The sequence below is a fragment of the Felis catus genome, chromosome D4 (assembly GCF_018350175.1).
Source record: "Felis catus isolate Fca126 chromosome D4, F.catus_Fca126_mat1.0, whole genome shotgun sequence".
Taxonomy (NCBI): Eukaryota; Metazoa; Chordata; class Mammalia; order Carnivora; family Felidae; genus Felis; species Felis catus.
Genome location: NC_058380.1, coordinates 85,125,434 through 85,148,468, shown reverse-complemented (window position 1 = coordinate 85,148,468; position 23,035 = coordinate 85,125,434). Strand labels below are relative to the sequence as shown.

The window sequence follows — 23,035 nt, the reverse complement described above, 5'->3', positions numbered from 1 at the left end:
AGAGTAATGGTAAGGGGAACAGAGACACCGGGATCATTTTAGGGGCTGCTGCCTGGACTGTGGAGCTGGGACGCGTCTGCCTGGCTGTGACGGGGAATCCATCAGATGGTGAAGTGGGTCAACTGCTTACAAGGGACATAAAGAGCAGCAGAGACGGAGAATATTTATACGTCCATCTTCTCCGAGAGAAGATGCTTCATCACAGGGATTGGCTGCAAAATTACACTTTTCCTGACTCCTGAACAGAGACAACCTTTTGTCCGGGCAGCGGGAAGGACAGTAAGGCTTTCACTGGGACACGGTCCCCCAGGGCCACCACCACTCTCCTGCTGCTCAGCCCCATGGGGGAGGGGCCTGGGCCAGAAAACCTCCCCATCACTGCCACCGATCACCTCCTGTGGCTGAGGGGAGAGGAGCAACAACTCACTTTCTCATGCTTTGGACTAATTTACACGGCAGAGGCCCTGCTCCCGGCCGGGGACGGACGTGGACGGCAGGGAATATGGCTGCTGGACAACAGGCTGGGCAGGAAGGAGGCTGGTGTCACCACTGAGCACCAGGAGAGTGATGGCACTCAAGTGAGAATTTCTTTAGTAAGCACCGCTTCGTCCACTGTCAACACCCACAGCTGAGAGTAGTTCTGAGTCGTGCAGGTTTGACATGCTACCCCAGGTATCCAAACTCGCAAACTGAGCCCTCTCTACCCTACCACCTTGCCTCCACCGTGTACACGGTCCACATACGTCCCTGCAAACACCCGGTATCTGCCCACCAACGTGGCGGGTGGCTCTAGTCCACACTGTTAGCCACACTGCCAGGGCGGGGGGGGGGGGGGCCTCATGCGTCTTCCTGCTGGCCTGGCCAGGGCCCAGCGTCACACTTTCCCTGAAGCTCGCCTGCTTCTGGGGGGAGGGGAGGCTGGAGGTGCACTGCCCACTCACAACTGGGGTGACACCTGGTCTCTCTCCATCTCTTACTGGGGTGCTTCTCGGGTGTGGCAGGCTGGGGCGCACTGCGGGTCCCTGCTTGCGCTGGCTGCTGGGGTATTCCCTTTGGTCCCTAACCACCCAGCTCAAAGCTGACAGGGTGAGGGGGGTCCTTCATGGAGTGAACTATCCCTGCGGCCAAATGATGGTGATAGGGCACAGGCTTAAATTCAGAAACACCCCCAGGCAGAGCAGAGTATGTAAAGTTAAAGCAGACCCACCCCGGTTCTGGACAGACAGAACGATGTGTTGTCATCAGGGACTGCACTTGAACTTCCTTTACGGCTGGGACCACTGAGCCCAGGTTTCAGCTCTGCACGGGGGCAACAGCACCTGTCTGCACAGGGTGTGGAGAGTGAAGGAGGACAGCACATGGCGGCCTCCATGGATGCCGGCCTCTCCCTGCTGCTCAGGAGCCCAAGAGATCAGGGAGGTATTCAGGATGGGCAGAGAGGCGGCTCGGGTCACGTGTCTGCCCCGAACCCAAAGGGTGTCTCCTGCCTTTTTGTGGGCAAGGGGTTTGGCTTAGCAGTGTAAAGTATGACACAATGAGCAAAGCCAAGTCCTCTGCCAGGCAGCCCCCACCCTGCAGCCCCCAGGGGCAGCCAGATTTGCCAGGAATGGGAAGTTGCAAAGTCATCCTGACCAAAGGGACACCCAGCGACGCAGGCCCAACCCTCGGAGCCGAGAGCCGGGGCCAGGGGGCTGTGGGCCCAGCTTCTCTCCTCGGCCTCCGACTCCGTGAGCTATGCTTAGTTCAGGGGCAAAAAGGAGCAAGTTCATGATTGTTTATGGAGAAAATTCTCTGCCATTGTTGCCAAAGCAGCAGCCCGTTCACCAGAGTGTGATATCAACATACTAATCACCATGAAACGCACGCGGATGGCCCGGGTAAGTAACTTCTAAATCCTCAGATTAAACGAAAAAACCACAGCATTCTTGACTGTGGTGGTGTTTGCGACGGTTTTATATCCTATTTAACGTTTCCAACCTCCCCCATCTCCCCTCATTTTAACTCCACTTTAATTTCCTTCAACGCAGAACACAGACGAGTATTTTTAAGCCATCACTTAAACAAGAAATCAAGCCTGGCGTGGTCACGCGGGACGTCACTGCTTAGCCTCCAGCGGCAGAGCGGCGTGCCGTGCTGACACGGGATGGATTTACGCTGCTCGCCCCCCCTTCCTGTGGACGGTAATAGGGAAGAGTCACAACCAGCGTGACTGAGACCACGGCAGCCGCATGCTGGGCATCGTCCTAAGCCCTGTACGCGACTATCTCGGTCAAACCCCGTAAGTGCTGGCAGTGAGGATTTTTTATTACTCTCCCAGTTTACAGGGGGGAAGACGGAGGTTTAGAACAGCTAAGTGGCGCTGCTCAGATCTAAGCCCGGGGCGGCCGAGTCCAGAACTCTTTCTTCCCCCGCCAGCCTCTGCTCAGAGCACCGGACATCAAGACAATGCCTTCTAACAAGACACATGTTTGGGTCAGATTTTCGTCCTCAGCATGAGAATTCAGGTTTCTGGTGGTTTCTGCCACCCGCACCGAGCCTCACGCAGGCTCCGCCTTCCTGGTGACTCACGGGCCCAGCCAGAGTCAGGTCGACCGGCCTCCCTTGCACCGTTGTCCCCATCAGCCCCTTCAAGGGATGTGAAACCACATACTTTAAGTCATAAGGGGCAGGGTTTGGAGTGTAACTGCTGGGTCTCAATCTTGGGCAAGACCCTTCACCTCCAGAGTCTCAATTTCTGGGGGTGGGAACCAGTGGGAATGTAGGTACAGCCCCGAGCTGAAGGTGAGCACAGAGCAGGTGCTGAAATAAAGGGGGCTATGGCTGTGGCACAGGAGGCCCGAGGCAGGAGAAAACACGACATTCAGACGCTGCCTCCTTGGTCCAGCACACAACACCTCTGCACCCTCAGCCCCGTGGTGCCAGGCGCTGGCGTTCGCATATATTCGTGAAGTGTTCCTGAAAACCCCATGACGTGCCTTCTACTGTTATCCCAGCTTCAAACAGAGAGGGGACCGCTTGCCCCCGGTCAGCGTGGAGCCGGGTGAGACGTCTGTGTGACCTTGTCCGTCCTAAAGGGGTCACAGGCCGTGCCCCTGATTTACCCCTGCAGCCAGAGTGAGCCACCTTGAAAGCCACCTTGAAAGAGTAAGCCACCTTCTGCACACGCTCACCGGTGCCACCCTGCGCAGGGCCCCAGGCGAAGGCAGTTTGCGAACAGGCGGCGGGCAGAACCGTCTGGGGGCTGCTTGCTTTTGAGAAGGGGGTGCACGGGGGGCCCCACGTATATACACGGAGCCTATGTATCTCCAATGTGGTGGCCAGCCATTCTTTTCCCCAAGTTCACTGCCCAGCTCCCGCCCCCTCCCCCCAAATCTATAGATGACAATCAGGTTGGTTTTTATGATTTAGTGAGAATCAAAGACAAAGGGGGACTTTTTTTGTCTTGTTTTTGCTATGACAGCTTTAGAAATTTGTTGTACTACATTGATTCAATTTTCCTTGATTTCAGCCATCTTTCAATAATGCAACCTGCTTCTGCTAGCTGGGTATACAGGAGAAAACCCAAAGGAACTGAGAATATTGAAATGGTTCTACCATTTCCGTCTTGGAGACAAATGTGCCTCTCAGAGGAGAGCCGGATGCAAGCATGTGACTCTGCCTAACGACCGTCTACACATAAGAGACGACACACACACTCCAGTGATGTCTTACGCAAACAGGGAAAACACTGACCGGCGGGTCTGACCCCAGGCTCCTTCCCTCCTCTTGGCTCTCGCTCCTCAGAGTTGTCACGTGGGCTGGAGTCTTGGATTTCTTTCTTTTTTATTAGGGAAACATCCAAACCATGTGGAACCAGGCGGCCGAATGGGGCCTCGCTTATCAGGCACAACGGAATGTATCCTGATCCTTGCTCTAAACCTGGAAGAGGCTCCTCGGATGTTTCCCCAAACCCCTCCTCATGACAAATAAGCAGGAGGAGGAGAGGGAAAGGAGACTCCGGGCCTGTCCCCCAACCTCCACCTTTTAAAAACGGAAGCATTTTAAAACACTGAGGCCGAACTGTTTCATCTGTCACTTAAAACCTTCCGGCTTAGAGAACACAAGGAGGTGTTGGTCATATGTGATTTGAAGCAAAAAACACGTTAAAAGTGAGTTTCTTTTTCTAAGGAATAAATCTGAGCGACACGGAAGTGTTTTCCTTGAAGGCCCCCCCACACCTAGGTACCCCCCTGCCCCCACCAGATCCTGGGACCGCAGACCCGGGCCCCACCTGCCCCCAACTCTGGCAGCTTGCTTACCTCTTTTTCAATTTCTGCCAGAGATTTGATGGTGATTCCCAAGAGATCAAAGGGCTGCATCTGTAAACACAGATCAAGGCATCCTTTTAAACGGCTGGAAAATGCTGTTTCACATTCGCTTTTATGCATGACGACGGTGACATCTCAAACCACCCTATGTGATCTAGCGTTTTCTCTATTCTCTTTCAGTGGAAACCCACCAGGACTCTAGTGATCACTGAGGGTACAGGGGTGAGCGACGGGAGTACATATTGCAGAAAACCTGGTCGACAACAGGGCTGGCCCCTGCTGGCAGGGACCCTGCCTGGTCATCTGTCGACAGCACCCAGCAAGGTCACAGCCCTCCTAAAAGACAGTGACTGTCACTGATCACTTCCGCCTCTTCTCCATGCCCGTGTCAAAAGCCGGTTTGCTCCTTCCACAGCTGGGGGGCCGGAGGGGCACAGGGCTTCACCACATGCCACCCTGACTGCTCCATCTACGTGGTGGGATGGGTCGAAGCAGTTCCAGGAGGCAGGATGGTCAGTCTCTTGTCTGGGACTCCTTGACATCCAGGGAAGGAGCCGGAGGGAGTTCTAGGCCTCTGGAAATGCAAGGGGAATGAAGGACGTGCCCATCAATTATCATTTGAGAAATGAGAAATGATCAGTCGTGGTGAAAACTGGTAACACTGCATTTTAATGGGCGTTTCTAGAAGTTCATGAAGATGGGAACTTTTTCTGAGAACGCTGGCTTTTCAACAGATGACATGAAAAATCAAATGCACATGGCAACAAGGGTCAGCTGGAAGCCTGGAGAAGTCTGGGCTGAACGCATGGTGAGAGGGGACCTGGTCCCTGGGGCCCCTGCTCTGAGCCCTCTCTGGGCACATCGGGCATTTCATATTCCTGAGGTGGGGGTTCCGAAAACAGGCAGCCGGGACGAACAGGTGAAACCGGAGTCTCAGACAAAAGCCCAGGCCTTCGTGGTTCCCAGCCACAGCCCAGAGGTGGGGCTTCCTCTCCTGTTCGGAGCAGGGTGGCGGGGCCGTCCTGGCTGGGCTGGCGGGGGAGGTTAAAGGACAGAGCACAGGGGGTGTGCGCCACGGGGCTTGGCCCAAGCCACCGGGCCTCGGGCACGTGCTGAGTCGGCAGCGCCGGGCAGCAGCGAGCTGGCGAGGGCGATCTTGGGGCAGGGCCACCGAAGTCGGCACTCCGCTCCCGGGGCTGCGCTGCCAGTAGCCACAAAACAGCCTGGCTCTCTCCCGCTGCCAGCCCGAGTGGCAAGAACGGGGCTGCTTGCCCGCCATCCAGCAGAGGTCCAGCTGTTGCATCATTAGGCTCTAACTGCCCCACTAAACTTTCCCGATTGGAGCCGGTGCGCAGGACAGAACAGCCTCTCCGAGGGAGCGGGGCGGGAGAGGCGCCAGCGTTGCCATGGCAACGCGGCCAAGTGGCGTCGGCTGAAGTTACTCATGCTCCGCATGTCACGTCACGAGCATTTTTCAAGATTAAGCTGCTTACCAGAAGGGTTCAGAGGAGGCCTATTATATTTCATGAAAATGGAAACTACAGAGCAGGTCAAATCGCAAGCCGGGTGGTTTTAAGCTGGATCCAAGAAATACACTGAGGGATTCTTTAGCTGGTGCCCAAACTGGGGCCCTCACGGTTATTAGCTACTCGAAGCAAAGTTCTGCAAAAAGGATTTAAAAAGCCCTGAAACAAGTCTATCGAGCCTGCACGGGCCAGGCCTGTAACAGTTGAGGGCGGGGGCTCTGCACCCAAGGTTGGGGGGGGGCACCATCTGACAGGGTCCCAGGAGTGCCAGGTGGGGTGGGCTCCTCCCACAGTCTGGGATCGGGCCTTCAGGCCCCCAGCCAGCCCCCTCAGGCCCCCTGTCATCAGAGATAGCTCAGGGCCCCCGGCTGGCCGGCGCATAGCATGGGGTTCCTGGGGGCCCACAGTGAGCGGGAGAGCACAGCCGCAGGCACACACACTAGCCGGCCGGCCCTGCCATTCCGAGGCCTCCCTCCGATCCAGAGCAGAGAGTGTGGTTATCGCAGCATCCGGCAACGACCATGAAAAAACCAGGCAGCCTTCTTTCTGTAAAATGTCGTCACGGTTAAATAAAAAAAAACAAAAATGAAGTCGAACCTGGGGGCGCCTGGGTGGCTCAGTCGGTTAAGCATCCGACTTCAGCTCAGGTCTTGATCTCCTAGTTTCCGAGTTTGAGCCCCACATCGGGCTCTGTGCTGTCCTGACCTTCGGACCCTCTGTCCCTCCCTCTCTCAAAAATGAATAAACGTTTTAAAAAAAAAATTTAAGAAGTGGAGCTTGGAAACCAAGAACATTCACAATGAGCCCAATTTACGGTCACATTTGGGAAAAAAAAAAAAAGGCTTGGCCATGGCCGAATCTGAGTTTTTCCGCTTGTCTGCCTCGCTCCTTCCCCGCCCCTCGTGCCTGCTTTTCCCTAACTCTCCGAGCACCTGCTACGTGCAGCCGTAGCTGAAGGGGCCCAGAGAGGGAGTTGGGACAACACGAGGGAGGACCAGGGAGTGAGGGCTGCCGGGGGGGGGCCCTGTGTGATGAGCAGAGGGAACGCAGGCGGGCTGGGGGTGACAGGACAGAAGGGAGATCATGCAGAACACTTACACTTTCTGGAACACAAGAAAACTTCTCTGAGATCATAAAAGGCACACCATCCATTGCTGCAAAAGAAGAGAGGAAACGGCATTGCAGACACCGGTGACGTTCAGGGACTTGAGATGCTGACGAAGTACAAGCTGACGCGGGCACAGGTACCACCCCTGCACCTAGGACACTCACCCGGGGCAGAAGGCCAACACCTCACACGCCCCCGGAGCACCACACAGAGGCACAGACCAGAGCCGTGGGGGCAGAGAAGGGCCTAGAGGCCACCTAGGAGTCAGGCCTCTGATCTATAAGCAGCGGGGGCCACCAAGGGGCTGGCGGCAGGAACAGAGGCTCAGGCAGGCGGGGAGGGGGCACAGCTGTGCTCTGCGAGGTGGGCAGCGGACGTTCTCTCAGCTGAGAGCGACACAACCCTCCAGGCTGCCGGGCCCGCGGGAAAGGTCCGGCTTGGAGGAAAGAGTGACTTGGGCGTCAGAAGGACTAGGTTTGGATCCTGCCTGTGGGTTTCAGGGAGCTTAAGTTACATTTTAAAAGGAGGATGGCAGGGCCTGTGAGGAAGGGTGCGTGTGCACTGGAGGCACGTGTGGCGCCCGGCACGGAGCAGGGTGGGGGCAGCGTGGCCACCGTGGTTCAGCCTCTGTCCCCTGGGCCTGGGCTTTTTTATTTTTTTATTTATTTTTATTTTTTTTAAACTTTTTTTTTTTTAACGTTTATTTATTTTTGAGACAGAGAGAGACAGAGCATGAACGGGGGAGGGTCAGAGAGAGAGGGAGACAGAATCTGAAACAGGCTCCAGGCTCTGAGCTGTCAGCACAGAGCCTGACGCGGGGCTCGAACTCACGGCCCGCGAGATCGTGACCTGGTTGAAGTCGGACGCTTAACCGACTGCGCCACCCAGGCGCCCCATGTTTATTTATTTTTGAGACAGAGAGAGACAGAGCATGAATGGGGGAGGGTCAGAGAGAGAGGGAGACACAGAATCTGAAACAGGCTCCAGGCTCTGAGCTGTCAGCACAGAGCCTGGCGCGGGGCTTGAACTCACGACCGCGAGATCATGACCTGAGCCGAAGTCGGCCGCTTAACCGACTGAGCCACCCAGGCGCCCCGGGCCTCGGCTTTTTTAGATGGACTGCTGTCTTCAGGGGACAGCAGAATGGGAATGGGTCCCAAGCAAACAGAAACACCAGGGTCTGTGGTGCGGTTCCCTCCCCCTGGCCCTGCTGGCAATGGTCCTGAGGCACACTGTGGCCAAGGAGGACGTGGAGAAGACGTGGTGAGTGGGCTCCCTGGGAAGCGGCTTCCCCCAGCATCCAAATGGGGCTTCCCTGGCCTACAGGTGGCAATTTCTTTCAGTCCTAAGGAGGAAGAGTCGCGGGAGCGGAAAGAAGAAAAGCAGGAGAAAAAGAGAGAAGTCTGGGACAGAGTCAGAGAGGTCTGATCGCCAAGAGGATCATTTTACTCTATGTTCATAATTTATTTTGGAGAGGAAAAGAATGAAGCCTTCTCTGGGAAGTCTGGAGAAAAGGAAATAGCACAGCTGGCCCCAGCTGCCGCACCGCCGGAAGCTTCCTTTCTTTCTAAGGTTGCTGTCCAAGGCCTGTCCCCCTGCCCCCTGGCTCAGATAGAGACTTCCATGGTCGGTGGTGGGGGGGGGGGTTCTCCCATTGTGGGGGTCCCCGCAAGCCGCTGAGGCTGCCTGGAGGAGCTCCAGCTAAGGGCCAGGAACAGTGTGACACTTCCCCCAGAAAGGGGTGATGGGAAGAAGCCCACAGTCATCTTCCGCAGTACGTCACACATTCGGACGTGACAGGTGACATCGGCGCACATATGCGTGCAGGCTGGTGTATAGCCGCGAAAACCCATCAGTGAACAGATGACCCCTGAAAGGCCACGTGCTTTCTAGAGGACAGGACGGGGTCCCACCCAAAATCCAAGAAGAGGCCACGATCCCTACCCAGCAACTGCCACCATCTTCCCAACTCCGGCTTTAGGCCAAGGTTCACCCCCGATGGCTCTCCGACCCCTGACCCCCTGCCCCCTTCTCAGTGCCACAGAGGCGGGTGGGCACGTAGCACTTAGCACTTGCCATCATGTCACAGACTGGGTCCTGCTGAGGGCACACAGGTAGCAAGCAGTGACTCAAATCCTCTGACCCTTCCATTAGGTTTAAATGGAATTTCTGAGAACACAGCTGCCTCTTCCAGACCAGGGCCTCTTCAAGGTTTTGACGACCATTATCATGCTCTCCCTAAGTCTCCAGGTGGCCCTTCTACGAGCTCCTCCTGATCGACCCGGGCCAGGAAGTGGGTGTGTGTGAGAATATTTCAGTCAGACCAGCCCTTCCCCAGGCCTCCCCGCTCACTGGCCACGCGTCGCCCTGCTTCTGGCCATCCCAAGTCAAGGCGAAAGCCACGGTCTACTTTGCCTCTCCTTTAAATTCCCCAAGCCCACTGCTGTCCCCCGCCAGGGCCACGTCACTCTGCTCTCTGTACACACGTCTGCACACACACACCTTTGCCGTTTCTTTCCGCCTGTTAGGCAGCGGGGCCCAAGGCCGAGCTCCCTTTGCTCGCCCCACGCACCCCACGCAGGAAGCATGCTGACCCAGGGCCCGGTGTAGTCTTCAGTGAGCCCATCTTCAGCACACAGCCCTGAGCGGAGAAGCCCTGATCATTCATTCACGAGGCTTATTGGCGTGTGGGGGGTTCCGAGAAGCCAGGCGAAGAACTCCCCCTCGCTGATGACAGTGCTTGCATCTGAAGGCCCATGTGTGTTTAGAGAACGTGTGTTCTGGAGATGGGGTGACGTGCAATGGCCTGATCACCCCCGGAAACGAGAGGCCTGGGGAGCAGTGGGCGCAGGGGCGAGGCAGGGAGGTCCCAAGCTGGGAGCACATCAGCTCCCCAAACGGGGGGATTCCTAAGGTGGGGGTCCCCACTGGCACGTGAGGGCCTGCGAGCCCGTCACAGAACGCCCTCTCCCCTCCCCTCTCGTGCTGACCCCTGGCTGCCCTTCTGAGTGCCCCTCCAGCGGTGAGCCGTCCCAGGGGCGCTCCCCCTCCTCCCCGGGGACCTGGCCGGGGCCACATCTCCTCTCCTGGCAGTTCACGAGAGTCCCCTCTGCATCCCCGCATCCCCGGCACAGGGCAGGGCCCGGAGGGGCTCGGTGGCTGGCCCCACAGGGCACGTACCTAAGCCCCTGGGGGCTTGGTGAGCTGCTGACTGCCATCTTCCCCTAGTAACTGGGAAGATTTAAGCAGGGAGGAGGAGTACTTGGGTTTTTTAAAAAAAATTTTAGCACATTAGTAAAAATTCAGTAAATTTCGTTGAGGTGAAATTCACAGAATATAAAATTAATCATTTTAGAGGGAACAATCAGCGGCATCTGGTCCATTCACAATGTTGAGCAGCCACCACCTGTCTCTTCTTCCAAAGCACTTCCCCCCTCCAGAGTCATCCCCCAGCACTCAGCACTTTCCCTCTATTCCCCACAGCAGTGTGTTTTTATCTCTCCTTCCAACTGACGGTCACGCCTTTGAAAAGAAAGATCTAGAAGATCTGGCTCTCCGGACCATGGTGGCCTGGCCTCCTGGAATGTCGCGTTACTCCTTCTCAGGTTAGGACAGGGAGGCACACACGCACGCACAGCATTTCCAAAAGGCCCGTCTTAGCTTCTGAGACAGACCAGAGGAAGTGGGTAGGTCTCTCAGCTGCCTGGAGGGAGTTTCATTCAGAGGCGCCTCCCCCACCATGCTCTCAGGCCCTTCCCCCACCACGCCCTTCCCCAGGTGGAGACCTTACTTCCAGACCTGGAGAATGGGGGGGATTTGTTGGGGCCAAGGGCCAGTCCCCCACGTGAACATCAAGGTGTTTGATGAAGGTACTCCTTCTGGTCCTCGATTAGGGTCAAAGGCAATTTCCTCACAGAGCAAATTTCTCTAGGAGGCTGAAGGCAGAAGACCAGAAGCGACATCTTTATGGGGCCACACTAGAGGCAGCCCTTGTGGACAGAAGAAAGGGAAGAGGCACCCCGAGACTGTGTGAGAAGAGGCAGCCGTAGCCTTCAGAGCTATGCTGGCCTGGCTCGCCCCACGGCTGGTGCCCTGCTGATGGGCTCGGCGGCAGAGGAGATGGTGGGGAGGACCACTCAGATCCAGTCTGACTGCCAAGGGGAGCGGACTGGTGAAGGGAGAGAGATGGGAACTTTGGGATAAATTTCCACTTTAGAGTTCACGATAGAAAGATGGGCACGGCTGGATGCTTCTCATGTTCTAGAAAACAGACTTTTAACGGGCTTGCAGGAAAAAGCAAGTTGATAGGATCCTGTGGGCTGAAGTTCCTGGATGGAGCTGGCGAGAGGAACAGGATGCTGTCGCCAGGAGGGGAGCCCCTTAAAAGGGGAGCCAATAAAACTTTGCTAAATGGTCTGCAAGCCAAATTTCATTTATTTAAAAAATCTAGTATATCAAAGGTTTGAGTAGGCTGAAAGAATGTGGATTTTAGCAAAGTACTTGGCAAAATTTCTCACGTTACCTGTGTGGACAAGACAGATAAATATGGCTGGACAACGTTAAGGGGAGGGGAATCCATAACTAGCTGGACTAGATGTTCAAGAAGCTGATTAATAGATTGACACCGACCTCAACTGACCTCTCCGGAGGGTGTCCAGGGCATTATCAATTAGTTCAGTGAAGACATGCCTAGTAGGCTTATTCTAGGATGTGGCTGATGGAGAGATCGGGGAGGAGAGTCTATGAACTGGGTAACAGAGAGAAATCCAATAAAGATCTCAAAAAATTGGGATCCTGGGCTAAATTTAACGATGGAATTTACTGAAGGTCAATGCTAGTAAGTCCTGTACTTTAGGTCTAAAAAACCTACTGTATTAGGTGGGATGAAGGACATGTGAAATAACAATAGAAGACATGAAAAGAGACTGGTTTGTAGCTGAACAGGTCGGTAACGTGATTTGGTATTTAACCAGGCAGGAGGGGTGCCATGGGTAAGTTATGGTGCGACAGTCCTGGTGCTGGTGAGAGAGCCGCCATCTTGGTCTGCTCTGGGCTTGACTGTGAGTTCAGTATGGGGACTGATCTCTCAAAGGGTCCTCTCAGGTGGCCTACAAGGAGTCCCAGGATGGTGAGGGACCTGAAGTCAGAGCACGTGAGGAGAGGGGAGGAAACCATCAGGTCTCATGCTCCAGGAAGGTGTCATCCCTGTCCATTTTTGTTCACCCTCTAGAACCCAGCATTGTGCCAGCACATGGGGAAGGGCAGAAAGATGGGGATCCTGGTCCAGAGAAGACTCGAAGGTGATCGTAACCAAATGTCTGCACGTATTTTCAGAGCTACCACAGGGCGAGGGCTAGAGGGATGGGGCAAGGACGAAAGGGAGGAACAGCAGAGCTGGCTGACCAGGGTCCAGGCAGAGGCCACGTGCTGGGGAGTGAGGGCGCGATTTTATGTGTTGGGGAGAAAGCTGATCTGTGGGACTGCTGAATCCCCTTCTAATTCCATAACATCCATTTCTACTCTTTATCTGGGCAGCCATTCCATATTTTAAAATATCTAGAGATTTGCCAAACATAATTCTTAAAATCAATGGCACACATTTTTCATGTGTTCCAAAAGAGTGTTCATAAATCATCTCCATCCTGGCTACTCATGGGGGAGCCACGTTACTTCCTTCCTTTCTTTCTCCCCTAGCTGAAGCCAGTGTTTTGTCTTCACTTTTCTTTAGCGCTCAGAGACTGTGACGCTCGCTCAGTCTGTTGCTGAGTCTACTCAGAGAGACACGTGGGGGAGCTGGAGTGAGAGCTGTGAGCGAGGGGGTCCCTGCTCTCAGAGAGCCACTGTTCGGATCCCCCAGGCCGCCCTCCCAGGCAGCCGGGGTCTGGGTGGGGGATCTCAGGCAGGCACCGCCTGGCCAGTCCGCGGCCACAACCCAGAAGCAGGGACAACGCCTGTCCTTTTCTTGCTGGTGAAAGGGCGGGCCTACGCCAGCCGACTCCATCTTGTTCTGTGTCCTTCACCTTGACCACACCTCCTCCCCTTGAGTAAACCCTCCCTCACCTGCCTAACAGGACTCGGACCCTTCCCCAGGACCCTTCCCCAGCCAATCGGCTGAGGCCATAGCCATTACCTCACCAACTGCCCCCAGGCCCCAATAAAACCTTTGTCCTTTTGAAACTCGCTCTCTTTCCCTGGTATCTCACCGCTGCGTCGGTGCAGGTAGGGGATTGAGCTCGAGCTAGCTCGAATAAAGGCTCTTTGCTTTTGCATCGGACTCGGCTCCCTAGTGGTCTTTGGGGATCACGAATTCTGGGCATAACACTGGCACCAAAGGCGGCATTCCTGGGGGCACACGGCAGTCCCCTCTCTAGGCCCCTTGGCTCCCAGGGACACGACAAAGCCCCCTTCCCCACCCACCGCCAAACCCTGGAGGTAACAGAACTGCTCCCAGTTCTACAAACGAGGCAAGAGGATAGGAACCTCCTCCATATTGGGTGGTGAACACATAGCAAGTAACTTAAGCCTCAACACGATCGCTTGCAAGTTATACTCAAGGAAGCCGCAGGGCGCCTGGAGGCTCAGTTGGTTGAGCATCTGACTTCGCCTGAGGTCATGAGTTCATGAGTCCGAGCCCCCCATCGGGGTCTGTGCCGACATCTTCGGATCCTCTGTCTCCCTCTCTCTGCCCTTCCCCCCCCCCACTCTCTCTCAAAAATAAACAATTAAAACATTGCAAAGAAAAAAAAAGGAAGCCGAGGCTGAGAGCAGTCAGGTGCCAGGATTCGAGTACAGAGTCCAGCTTACAGTGGCTGTGTCACTGTAGGGCTGCGGCGGGAGGGTGGGCCTGGCGGTTCAACGGCCTGGGTCTCACCTCCAACTCAGCAGGTGCGGACGTGTGGCCCGGCAGGCCGCCCCACCACTCTGAGCCTCGGCTACCCTGTGCGATGGGGGGAAAGACGCAGCTCTCAGGAGGCTGTGTGAGGGTGACAGGGACCCCGGTCACAAGAGAAGCGAGGCCCCCGGCCCGCAAATGGTGGTTTCCGCCCCGACCTACAGCCACGCGCCAGACAGGCTTCCTTTTAGTACCAGGACTGTGTTTCCTTCTTCTTCTTCTTCTTTTTTTTTTTTTAATTTTATTTTTGGTGGCAGTTTTAACAAAATGCTGATCCACGGCACGGAGCAGCATACAGCACATGAAAGCCAGGATGTGCCGCGGGCTCCGTAGTGCAATTAGCATTCTCCTAAACAAACGAGCTTCAACAGAGCTGTAATTAAGCAGGCCTGTAATTAAGTATATGCCCTTTATCATAACGATCATGCTTAAAAATGGCATGATGCACGGAACTCTGTTATTAATGCTGTAATCCCAGACTGAAGTGCGAGTACATAGAAATCAGCGTGTCAGGCCTGTCACCGGAGTGTTTGTAAAATACATTAAAGAAAAAAACCCAGGAAACAATGAGCTCATTCAACTGTTCTTTTTACAATCAGGCACCACAAGTCAAGAGGATTGTGAATGCTTACAGAATCTGCAAGGTTTAAACAAATAAAGCTCTAATCTGCTACCACCCCCGATTCTAAAGAAGGGGAAGGGGGGGAATTTTTCCCCCCCCCAGCTGACCCGAATACCTGACTTTGCTATTCTTGGGGGAAGTAAGTCCAATTTGCACACCGTATTTGTTTGGACGTAGAATCAGACTCCTGCTAACACGGCCTAGCTAGGACCCTGCAGGAACTCTGGCTGGGGATGGGACAGGCTTAGAGTTCCCGGACCTTCCCTTCGCACGGGGACTATCACTTGACTCGAGAAGGCACTCCCTCAGAGCCATCCCTTGACTCTCTGCTCCAAACACACACCATCGGACTTCTGCGGGCTCTATGCCAACCCACCGCCGACCAGTTCCCGAGGGCTCCAGAACCACGGCCACCCCGTTGCCTTGGGGTACCCACAGCTGCTCAGGGCTGCCCACCCCTTCCCTCACAGACATCTCACCGAGGAAGTGCTCTAATCAATGCATGTTCTAATTTCACCATGCTTGACAAAGGGCCATAAAATCACGTGGCAAAAAATGTGATATTTAAAGAAAAGACTCCGTTCCCAGCATCTCAAGTATCGTCCGCTTATAGGTAAAGCCCTATAACGTGAACTGGAGTCACAACAGCTCAGAGGTACTTGCACAGACGACGGCGAACGAGGTGGCTTATTGGCAGGTGGTCATTTTCCGAATAAAGGTAAATGCAGAATGGCGCAAGGCCTTTACTCCCGGGTACCTGCTTGTAAGTAATCAGCAACCTGACCCTTTCTTCTCTCCTTCCCAGTGGATTCAAGAGTCCTTTACAATTTGTGACGGGAAAGATGCCGACACCTCAAGATCTCAAGGCCGGTCCTCAAAATTCATTTGCACACCCAAACACCAAGCCTGTTCTGTTTTCTTGGTGATTTCACTTCGGGGATATTCCCTGGAAGATATCTGTAGACACCTCCAGGACTGTCTGCTCAGTGACATTCCAAGTCAGTCCACATGAGGCCAACCACTTCGTTCTGGATCCCCCAAGCAATTTGTTTTTCCGGTTACTCATAAGCCCAAAGAACTGACTTATTAGCCACGGTGCCCTCCTGAGGGAGGAGGGAGTGGGTGCCAGAGTCAGACATGTGTGAGCCCTGAGCTGGGCTCAGCCACTCGCTGGCTGTGGGAGGCGCTGGGCAAGTCACTGGGCCCAAGTCACATGGGGGAGGACTAACCACGCCCACTCTGCAGCACTGCTCCGGGGATGAACCCGCAGGGGCGAGAGGGCAGAGCACGGCCCCACCTGCAGCGGGCACGGAGCACGCGGTAGTTACCAGTGATTCGCAGATACCAACAGCCCCCTGCTTCTGCAGAGGCGTGGTTCAGGCCGGGTCCACCTCGGACTCAGGACAAGGGTTTAATCTCTCTGTGCCTCTCTTTCCTCAACTGTAGAAGGAAAGGATCATACCTGGATCGCTGTGAAGCTTAAAGGAGATAAAGTCCCAGGCACAAAGTACGCGCTCGATAACGGTCACCATGACCATCATCGCCACTGCAGTTGGGGAGAATGCCCTTCCAAGAGAGTAGACCTCTGTGGTTTTCGACCTTTTACATCAACACGTTACGTGCAGCCACATTAAGTTCTGTAATCCGGGGCTGTGAGTCCCAATCCAGAGGCTTCTGGAGGTGCCGAAGCAGTGCCCGCCCCGGAGTACCTCAGTGCCCCCCACCCCCCGACCATGGCTCTCCCTGGGGCCTGCCATCTCTGGCATTATAGGTCAAGCTCAAGTAGGAGCAAGGCCCAAGCTGGGCCCAGGCTGCTTCATGTCCCCCAGGAAAGAGTCCCAAAAGTGAAGTAAAGAAAACTGCCCCTGGGTGCCAGGTCCATGAGAAATAGTATATTCTTCAACATAAAGGTGGCTTCACCTGACAAATGAACATTCTCTGAGGTTCTACTGAGTGGGGGTAATTAGGAAGTCTCCCCCCTTCATTTCTCGGCCTCCCTGTCCCCCACACAGAACAACACCTGCCAGTAAGTGTCACTTTAGTCATGTGGCCCACTTCATCTCCCCACATCCCTGGGAGGAAAGTGAGAGCCCTCCAACATCTGCCCCCCCACTTCCAGAGCTGCCCCTCAGGGGCCCGGGAGCTGGGGCCTGAGCAGAGGGAGCTTAGAAGGCAGGAGTCCAGAGAGGTTGGGCCACGTGTGCTCCACAGCCACAGGAAACTCTAGGCCTGTGCACAAGGACATCTTCCTCCCTCTGCTGCAGAAATGCTTTTTAATTTTTTAAGTTTATTTATTTAGGGAGAGACAGAGAGAGTGAGCAGGGGAGGAGCAGAGAGAGGGGGAGAAAGAGAGAGAGAGAGAGAGAGAGAGAGAGAGAGAGAGAGAATGAATGAATGAATGAATGAATATCCCAAGCCGGCTCTGCACTGCCAGCTCGGAGCCTGATTTGGGGCTCCAACCCACGAACCATGAGATCATGACCTGAGCCGAAACCAAGAGTCTGACACTCGACCGACTGAGCCACCCAGGCGCCCCCAGAAACGCTTTTTAAATTTTCACAAGTATTTAGTGGCTTGGGCAGAGACCTACTACGTTTTGCTCAAGGTAAAGATAAAATCCAACTAAGTGACAATTTTCCCCATGAGCAAAAGGCTCCTGGACTGTTGAGGAGCCACGGGGTAAATGTCCCCAGTGCGGGACAGAAACTCCTAAGCGAGCTGGAGAGTAACAAAAGGGGCTCTGTAAAGGCAGAGTAAGAAGCAGACGGAGGGCCAGCAAAGGTCTGCTGCCCCTGGGAGCGACCACAGTCCTCCGGAACACAGGCACAGTCCGAACAAGCAGTTCAGGCCACGGCGAGTTGGGGATGGGGGCGAAGTGCGGATGCGGGACAGCCTGGCCTCTAACTGCTGAGCGCCGGAACGTCAGGTGCGGGGCGTGCGGGCAGGGCTCGGCTGCATGGGCAGGAACACACGCCTCCCCATCTTCTCAAGACCGACTCGTACACGGGCAGTCCCGACTTAAGACGGTTCCACTTACGAGTTTTCCACTTTATGATGGTACAAAGGGACGTGCTTTTGGTGGAGGCCAGATTTCAAATGTTGAATTTTGATCCTATCCTGAGCTAGCGATGAGCAGAACGGTCCCTTCGTGGTGCAGGGCGGCAGGTCCCAGGCAGCCAGGTGACCACGAGCCGACGGCCATGCTGTCCCCGAATAGCCATCCTGTTTGCCACTTTCAGTACAGTATTCAACACATTACAAGAGACAGCCAACACTTTAGCAGCATATAGTAGGTTTTTAGACCCCCTTGCCCAACTGTAGGCCACCTTAAGAGTTCTGAGCACGTCTCAGGTAGGCTAGGCTAGGCTATGATGCCGGTAGGGCAGGTATAGTAAATGCATTCTCAACCCGCGATGGGTTTATTGGGACGTAACCCCACAGGGAGACGAGGAAGACCTGTATCTTTTTAAGTTGTATTTTTTTAACCCCCTCAATAAAGGAATACATTTTAATTTCGAGAGAGAGAGCGCGAGCAAGTGGGGGAGGAGAAGAGGGAAAGAGCAGAGAGAGATTCTTAAGCAGGCTCCATGCTCGGCGTGGGGCTCCAGGCGGCGCTGCATCTCACAACCCTGAGATCACAACCTGAGCTGAAGCCAAGAATCAGATCCTTAACCAACCGCACATAGCACGCAGGCACCCCAGATGAATACATTTTCTGAACAAACAGTTCCAAAAGTATAGCTGAGTTGAAGCGCCCCTTGAATTCAGAGCCCTGATCCCACACCCTCCTCGGGGCTAGCCCTGGATGTGGTCTATGCACGGCCCATGGGGTCTTCCCAGCCTGTTTGCATGTGCGGAATACATGCACGTACGGACCCGTTTGCATACGTAGAGAAGAAATACAGAATTTTGTCTTGTATGTGCCTGTGTTTTTCATAAAAACAGTATCACCGCAGAGCTAACTGTTCTGAATTTTGCTTTTTTTCAATAGCTGTCAGCGTTCCCATGTTGGTAGCGACAGATGTATCTCGGTCTTTTTAACAGCTGAACAGGAGAGTGGAGAGACCAGCAATGGCCAGCTCATAAGGAGCCCTGACTGCCATTTTAAGTGGCCTGCATGTCACCACGAGGTCCCTGGGGAGCCACTGAAGGGTTTTTGAGCTCGAGAGAGACATGGTCAGGTTTTGTTTTAGGAAAGTCTTTTTTGAGTGTGGAGAGAAGCATGGATTAGAGGGAGTGAGGCTGGAGGCAGGACCTTGAGGAAGGAGGTTCTTGGCAGGAAAAGAGGTGCGGGATGCCGGTGGTGGCATCTAGGACTGTGACATCAAGAAGGGAGTAGTGGGGACAGATCGAGAGGTATTCAGATGCAGGGCCAAGACACTTGGCAACTGGCTGCAGCAGTGAAAGGGGGAGGAGCAGGGGGAGGAGGCGAGGGTGACCCCGAGATTCCGGCTTGGCCATCGGGAGAATAGGGGGCCGGGGGACCGGGAGAGGAGTGCAGGGTAAGCTGGTGGGGGCCCTTTTGGCTGTATTGGGTTTGAGAGGCTTGCAAGACAACCCAAGAGAGAAACTGGTGAACGTGGTTGGGACGTCATGAGCGAGATGCAACACTGGTCGGTAAGGACCGCCCAGATGGAAATACAGAAGTGAGGGTTGGGGAGGACTGGGGGGTTCCAGCCTGCTGGTGACTGAGGCACGAGAGAAGATGAGACATTCTGGGAAAAACACACGGTGGGAAGAGGGCAGGCCCACGACAGGGGACTGAGGACTGCTGACATCGGATGCTCTGGCTGAGGAAGATAAATCGGCCAGGGGGTTAGAATGGTGCTGGATCAAATCCGGAGGTGACAGCATAAGCTTGATGTTAAGAAGTAGATATAGATACATAAACATACACAGTTACATATGTGTTTATACACTTGTGCACTTAGATGCATGCACACGCACTCCCAACATACACAACTGTAGGTATATCTCTATCCTCTGACAGCCCAGGAGCCGTGAGCCACACCTAGTGCCCAGATTTTGGGTTCTAGTGTTCTCCTCCAGAAGAAACAGGGGCTCTTTGTGGAGAAGTGGCTGATGGAAGGGAGGCGGGGAAGGGACAAGTCCGGGACATGCTGTTGTACCAGGAAGAAAGGCATCCTCAAAGAATCACGGGAAGTCCGCAGAAGGATCCGGGAGCCAGTGGGAAGGGGCTCCCGCTGGCCAGTCGGAACAATTTGAGTGTCAAAGTAATGATGACAATGAATAAGAACGCACCAGTGCACACCCAACACGCACAAACTGGGGATGAGGGGAAGCTCTTCCTTACAATAAAACGCCAGCTCCTATCGAAGGAATGACGGAGTTACAAAAATCGGTGGATAATCTGATGAGGAGGGAGCTATTCACGTAGCCCCCAAATAGTTCCCACTAATTACACATCCGCCACAAAAGGAAACACGCTAATTTTACAGTAAAGAAACCCGGCGAACAGCACCATAGGCAGCGGATCCCAGCTGGGTCATGCCAACATCGCAAACCTCCTGACGGGATGCCCTGAGAGGGGGACAGCGTCTGTTGACGCAGTGACAGTGGAAAGAAAACCAGCCTTGTAGTGAGGAGGCCCACGTGCGTGGCGGTCACATCTCGGTGTCCTCATCGGAGAGTGAACGGGCTAGGCCACATGTCTCAGCCGGTGCTCATCTGCGACTTAAAAAAAAAAATGCCACCTGCTGTTCCTCCCCCATGAGGTTCTGATTTGCTCGCTCTGAGCTGTGGGCCCCGGGTAGCAGGTTTTCAACGCTCCCAGGTGAGTCTGAGGTGCAGCCCTGGGCTAGATGAAGTCTAAAATCCCTCCTAGCTGGACATTCCTCCGTCTCACAGAAGCATCATATTAAATACGTATCGGTGATTTGAGACCGGGTTGAAGCCCCAGAAGATGCAGTTCTCAACCCCCTGGAGGTAACAGCTGGTTTCTTGCTGACTTCTCCAGCCCTCGACCAGATTCTACTCACAAAGCCCTGTAACGGGTTCTGGTCAGATGCCTCCTCTTCCCTTTGCTGGAACCAAAGAGCAAGGAGAGAAGGTGTCCCAGGTTTCCGTACGTCTGGAGCCGCTCCGGACCCACCGCTCTCTGGAGAGCGCTGCCCCAGGTGTGCCCACCCGGGGGGCAGAGGAGTGGGCCAGGGCATCGCACACAGCCCCGTTTAAACCTCCGGATGGCCCTGTGAGGTGTTGCCATGCCCACCCTGCCAAAGCGACCTGGAACGCGGAAGGGAAGGGACTTATCAGGGCCACACAGCTGGTGAATGGCAGGGCTGGGACAGGAACGGGGATGCTCGCTCCAAGTCCGCCGCCTTCCCGCTGTGCGAAGGATGAGGCGGGGATGTCCTCCTCCAAGAAATGAAAACGTGACCTACCAATGGAAGCGGACTGTAATCCAGAAGGGGAGAGAGCGGGTGGCAGGCGTGTGGAGGTGGAAGAGGTCTGGGAGCCACCGCCCGCGGCATCTTCGGGGCACTCTCCCCGGGGACACTCTTACAGCCAAGACAGATAGACTCGCCTCTGCCGTTCGTTCTCCGATGTCATGATTCCACTTCGTAGGTAAGCTTTTAATGGTCTGAGCGCCCACGCACTTTATCAACAGGATAGTGGGCTCGAATATCCCCCAAAGAGGACAGGTAGGACCCCATTAGACATTTTATTTAAGATTTGAAAAGAGCTTGCCCATAGGTTAAAGAGAAATGGTGCAAAATGTGGCATTTTGGTACCACCGCACCGAGCTCTTCTGACCTTGATTAGCGGGATCAAATTCCCCAGGGCCTGGGCATCCCCCAGGGAAGGAGAGACTCTGGGACGAGGGCCCCGAGGCGCAGCCACCGTGGGAGAGGCTGCCTGAGCGGCTCCAGGCTTCAGCCTCCCTAAGCTGCTGGGTGGTTCCGAGACCAGGCACAGTGGCAGACAGGGACGGGCCCAATAAAACGGGACCTCCACGCAGAGCCTGACGGCAGTCTAAACCCAACTTGAACTTACACAAGACCGCGCTGCTTGCGTGCATTCAGACCAGGCCAGAACTTAGCTGGAAGGGAAAAAAGGGGCACTTTTAGGTCTTGCATTTTTCTCCCTCAACAGAAAGCTCAAATCCTGAACTTCCCAGTTCAGCAGCCAAGGCCTGGCCGTCGTCCGCCTCACGTAGCTAGACCTCTACCATCTGGTGGAGGTGGGCAGGCTCCGCCGGCCCCCACGGCAGGGCATGGAATGACAGGAGACTAGAAATGAATGCCCGTGGCTGGGATGGGGCGCAGGAGCGCGCACACTGGATCTACAACGCGGTGCGTTTCCAAACAGCATCGTTTTCGAGAAACTTCGCCCCAGGAAACGGCTTCTCTTGAAAGCAGTTTATCACCTTCCACAAACTCCCGTCCTGCGGACGGGCTCTCTGGACAGCGGTGATCTGAAGAGGAAGTTCTGAGAAACGATGCCTGCGCGGACACCCACCTTGACGTGGAAATCCCAGGGAGTGTGCTCCCTTCCGTTAAACCTGGCGTGTCTGTGAAGTACAATGCCATAAATTACCCAGATCTCAGATTTAATATTAACCTTTAAAGGGCATGTCACAAAAATGTATTCTCTAAATATTGGTTGTTAGTTCACTTTGTAAGTCTATCACGGAAATAGGTATAAGGCTGCCACCCGTCTCTGACTACACCTGTCACAGACGTCTCCTGCCACCTGACAGTAATTCCAACCGAACCCAGCAGCCCCACGAGCGAACAATTCAACCATCCACTCTAACCACGACCCAAGCTCAGCCTTGAGATTTAATAATAGAGCCTGCTAATAGGACTCTAATTTCTAGAGCTGATGAACTTTCAGAGGCAACACGGGTTGAAACAGCGAGCGCAGAGATGACAAAGAATTTTAATCCAGGGTCCTTTGAACTATCCGGTGTAATAAGCACTTGTTCCTTTCCACAATGGGCATATAAAAGAGAAATCTCAATAATAATTGCTGTAATTATCTTGAAAAATATGCAGAGATTAATGGTGATTATGAAAATCTGTGTAATTGTTCTCTGAAATCATCACTGATCAAGCGGGATCCTGAGATGGCCGCTGCCAGAGAACTTTTAACGCCGAACAACATGTGGGCGCTGAAATGTGACATTTTGGCTTTCTCCTTGTAAAATATTACCCTGTGTTTACGAAGTTGTTTTTCATCATTTCCGAGACCCTGGCCTGCATTTTAACTCTTCATACCAGTGCCCTGAAAAGGTTCCAAGACGCCCTTAATGGGATGCGTATGTCATTGTGGTTCAAAGCCCCAAGTTCAACTTGTTATTTATTCAAATAATTAATTACTCTTGTATCCATCGAGCAGTTTGTCATGACACATTAATGACTTGATAGACTTCTATGAACTGGTGAACACAGAACAGCAGAGCGTTTTTATCGTCATTTAATTTTAAAACGATCCTGTGTGAAATTATCTAGTCGTGAGTGATGGTAGCATAAAGAACAGACTCAGCAAAGCCCCTTTTGGATCATCGCTTTATTAATGGTAACGTCAGGGAAATGAAAAATGCTAACATTGTCA

The 23,035-nt window shown here is 54.1% G+C and overlaps 1 protein-coding gene and 1 long non-coding RNA gene across 14 annotated transcripts in view; one reads left to right on the top strand and one right to left on the bottom strand.

The window, feature by feature from the left end:
- LOC123381635 overlaps positions 1 to 6,938 on the top strand; it is a 93,945-nt gene extending 87,007 nt beyond the window's left edge. Inside the window, exons 4-5 of one of the 4 annotated variants that reach the window (XR_006588900.1) lie at positions 43 to 2,278; positions 2,885 to 6,938. This is a non-coding gene — a long non-coding RNA (uncharacterized LOC123381635). Of the gene's footprint in view, positions 1 to 42 lie in introns of all 4 variants that reach the window. The other 3 variants (XR_006588899.1, XR_006588901.1, XR_006588898.1) reach the window with 3 other exon arrangements.
- Positions 1 to 23,035, bottom strand: part of MVB12B (multivesicular body subunit 12B) — a 220,890-nt gene that overhangs the window by 43,831 nt on the left and 154,024 nt on the right. For 9 of the 10 annotated variants that reach the window (XM_023242720.2, XM_045043187.1, XM_045043189.1 and 6 more), the window contains exons 8-9: positions 6,932 to 6,987; positions 4,299 to 4,358 (exon numbers count right to left, since the gene is read on the bottom strand). In XM_023242720.2, coding sequence (XP_023098488.1) covers positions 4,299 to 4,358; positions 6,932 to 6,987 — 116 coding nt within the window. Of the gene's footprint in view, positions 1 to 1,935; positions 2,172 to 4,298; positions 4,359 to 6,931; positions 6,988 to 23,035 lie in introns of those variants that run through there. The other variant, XM_023242723.2, reaches the window with a different exon arrangement.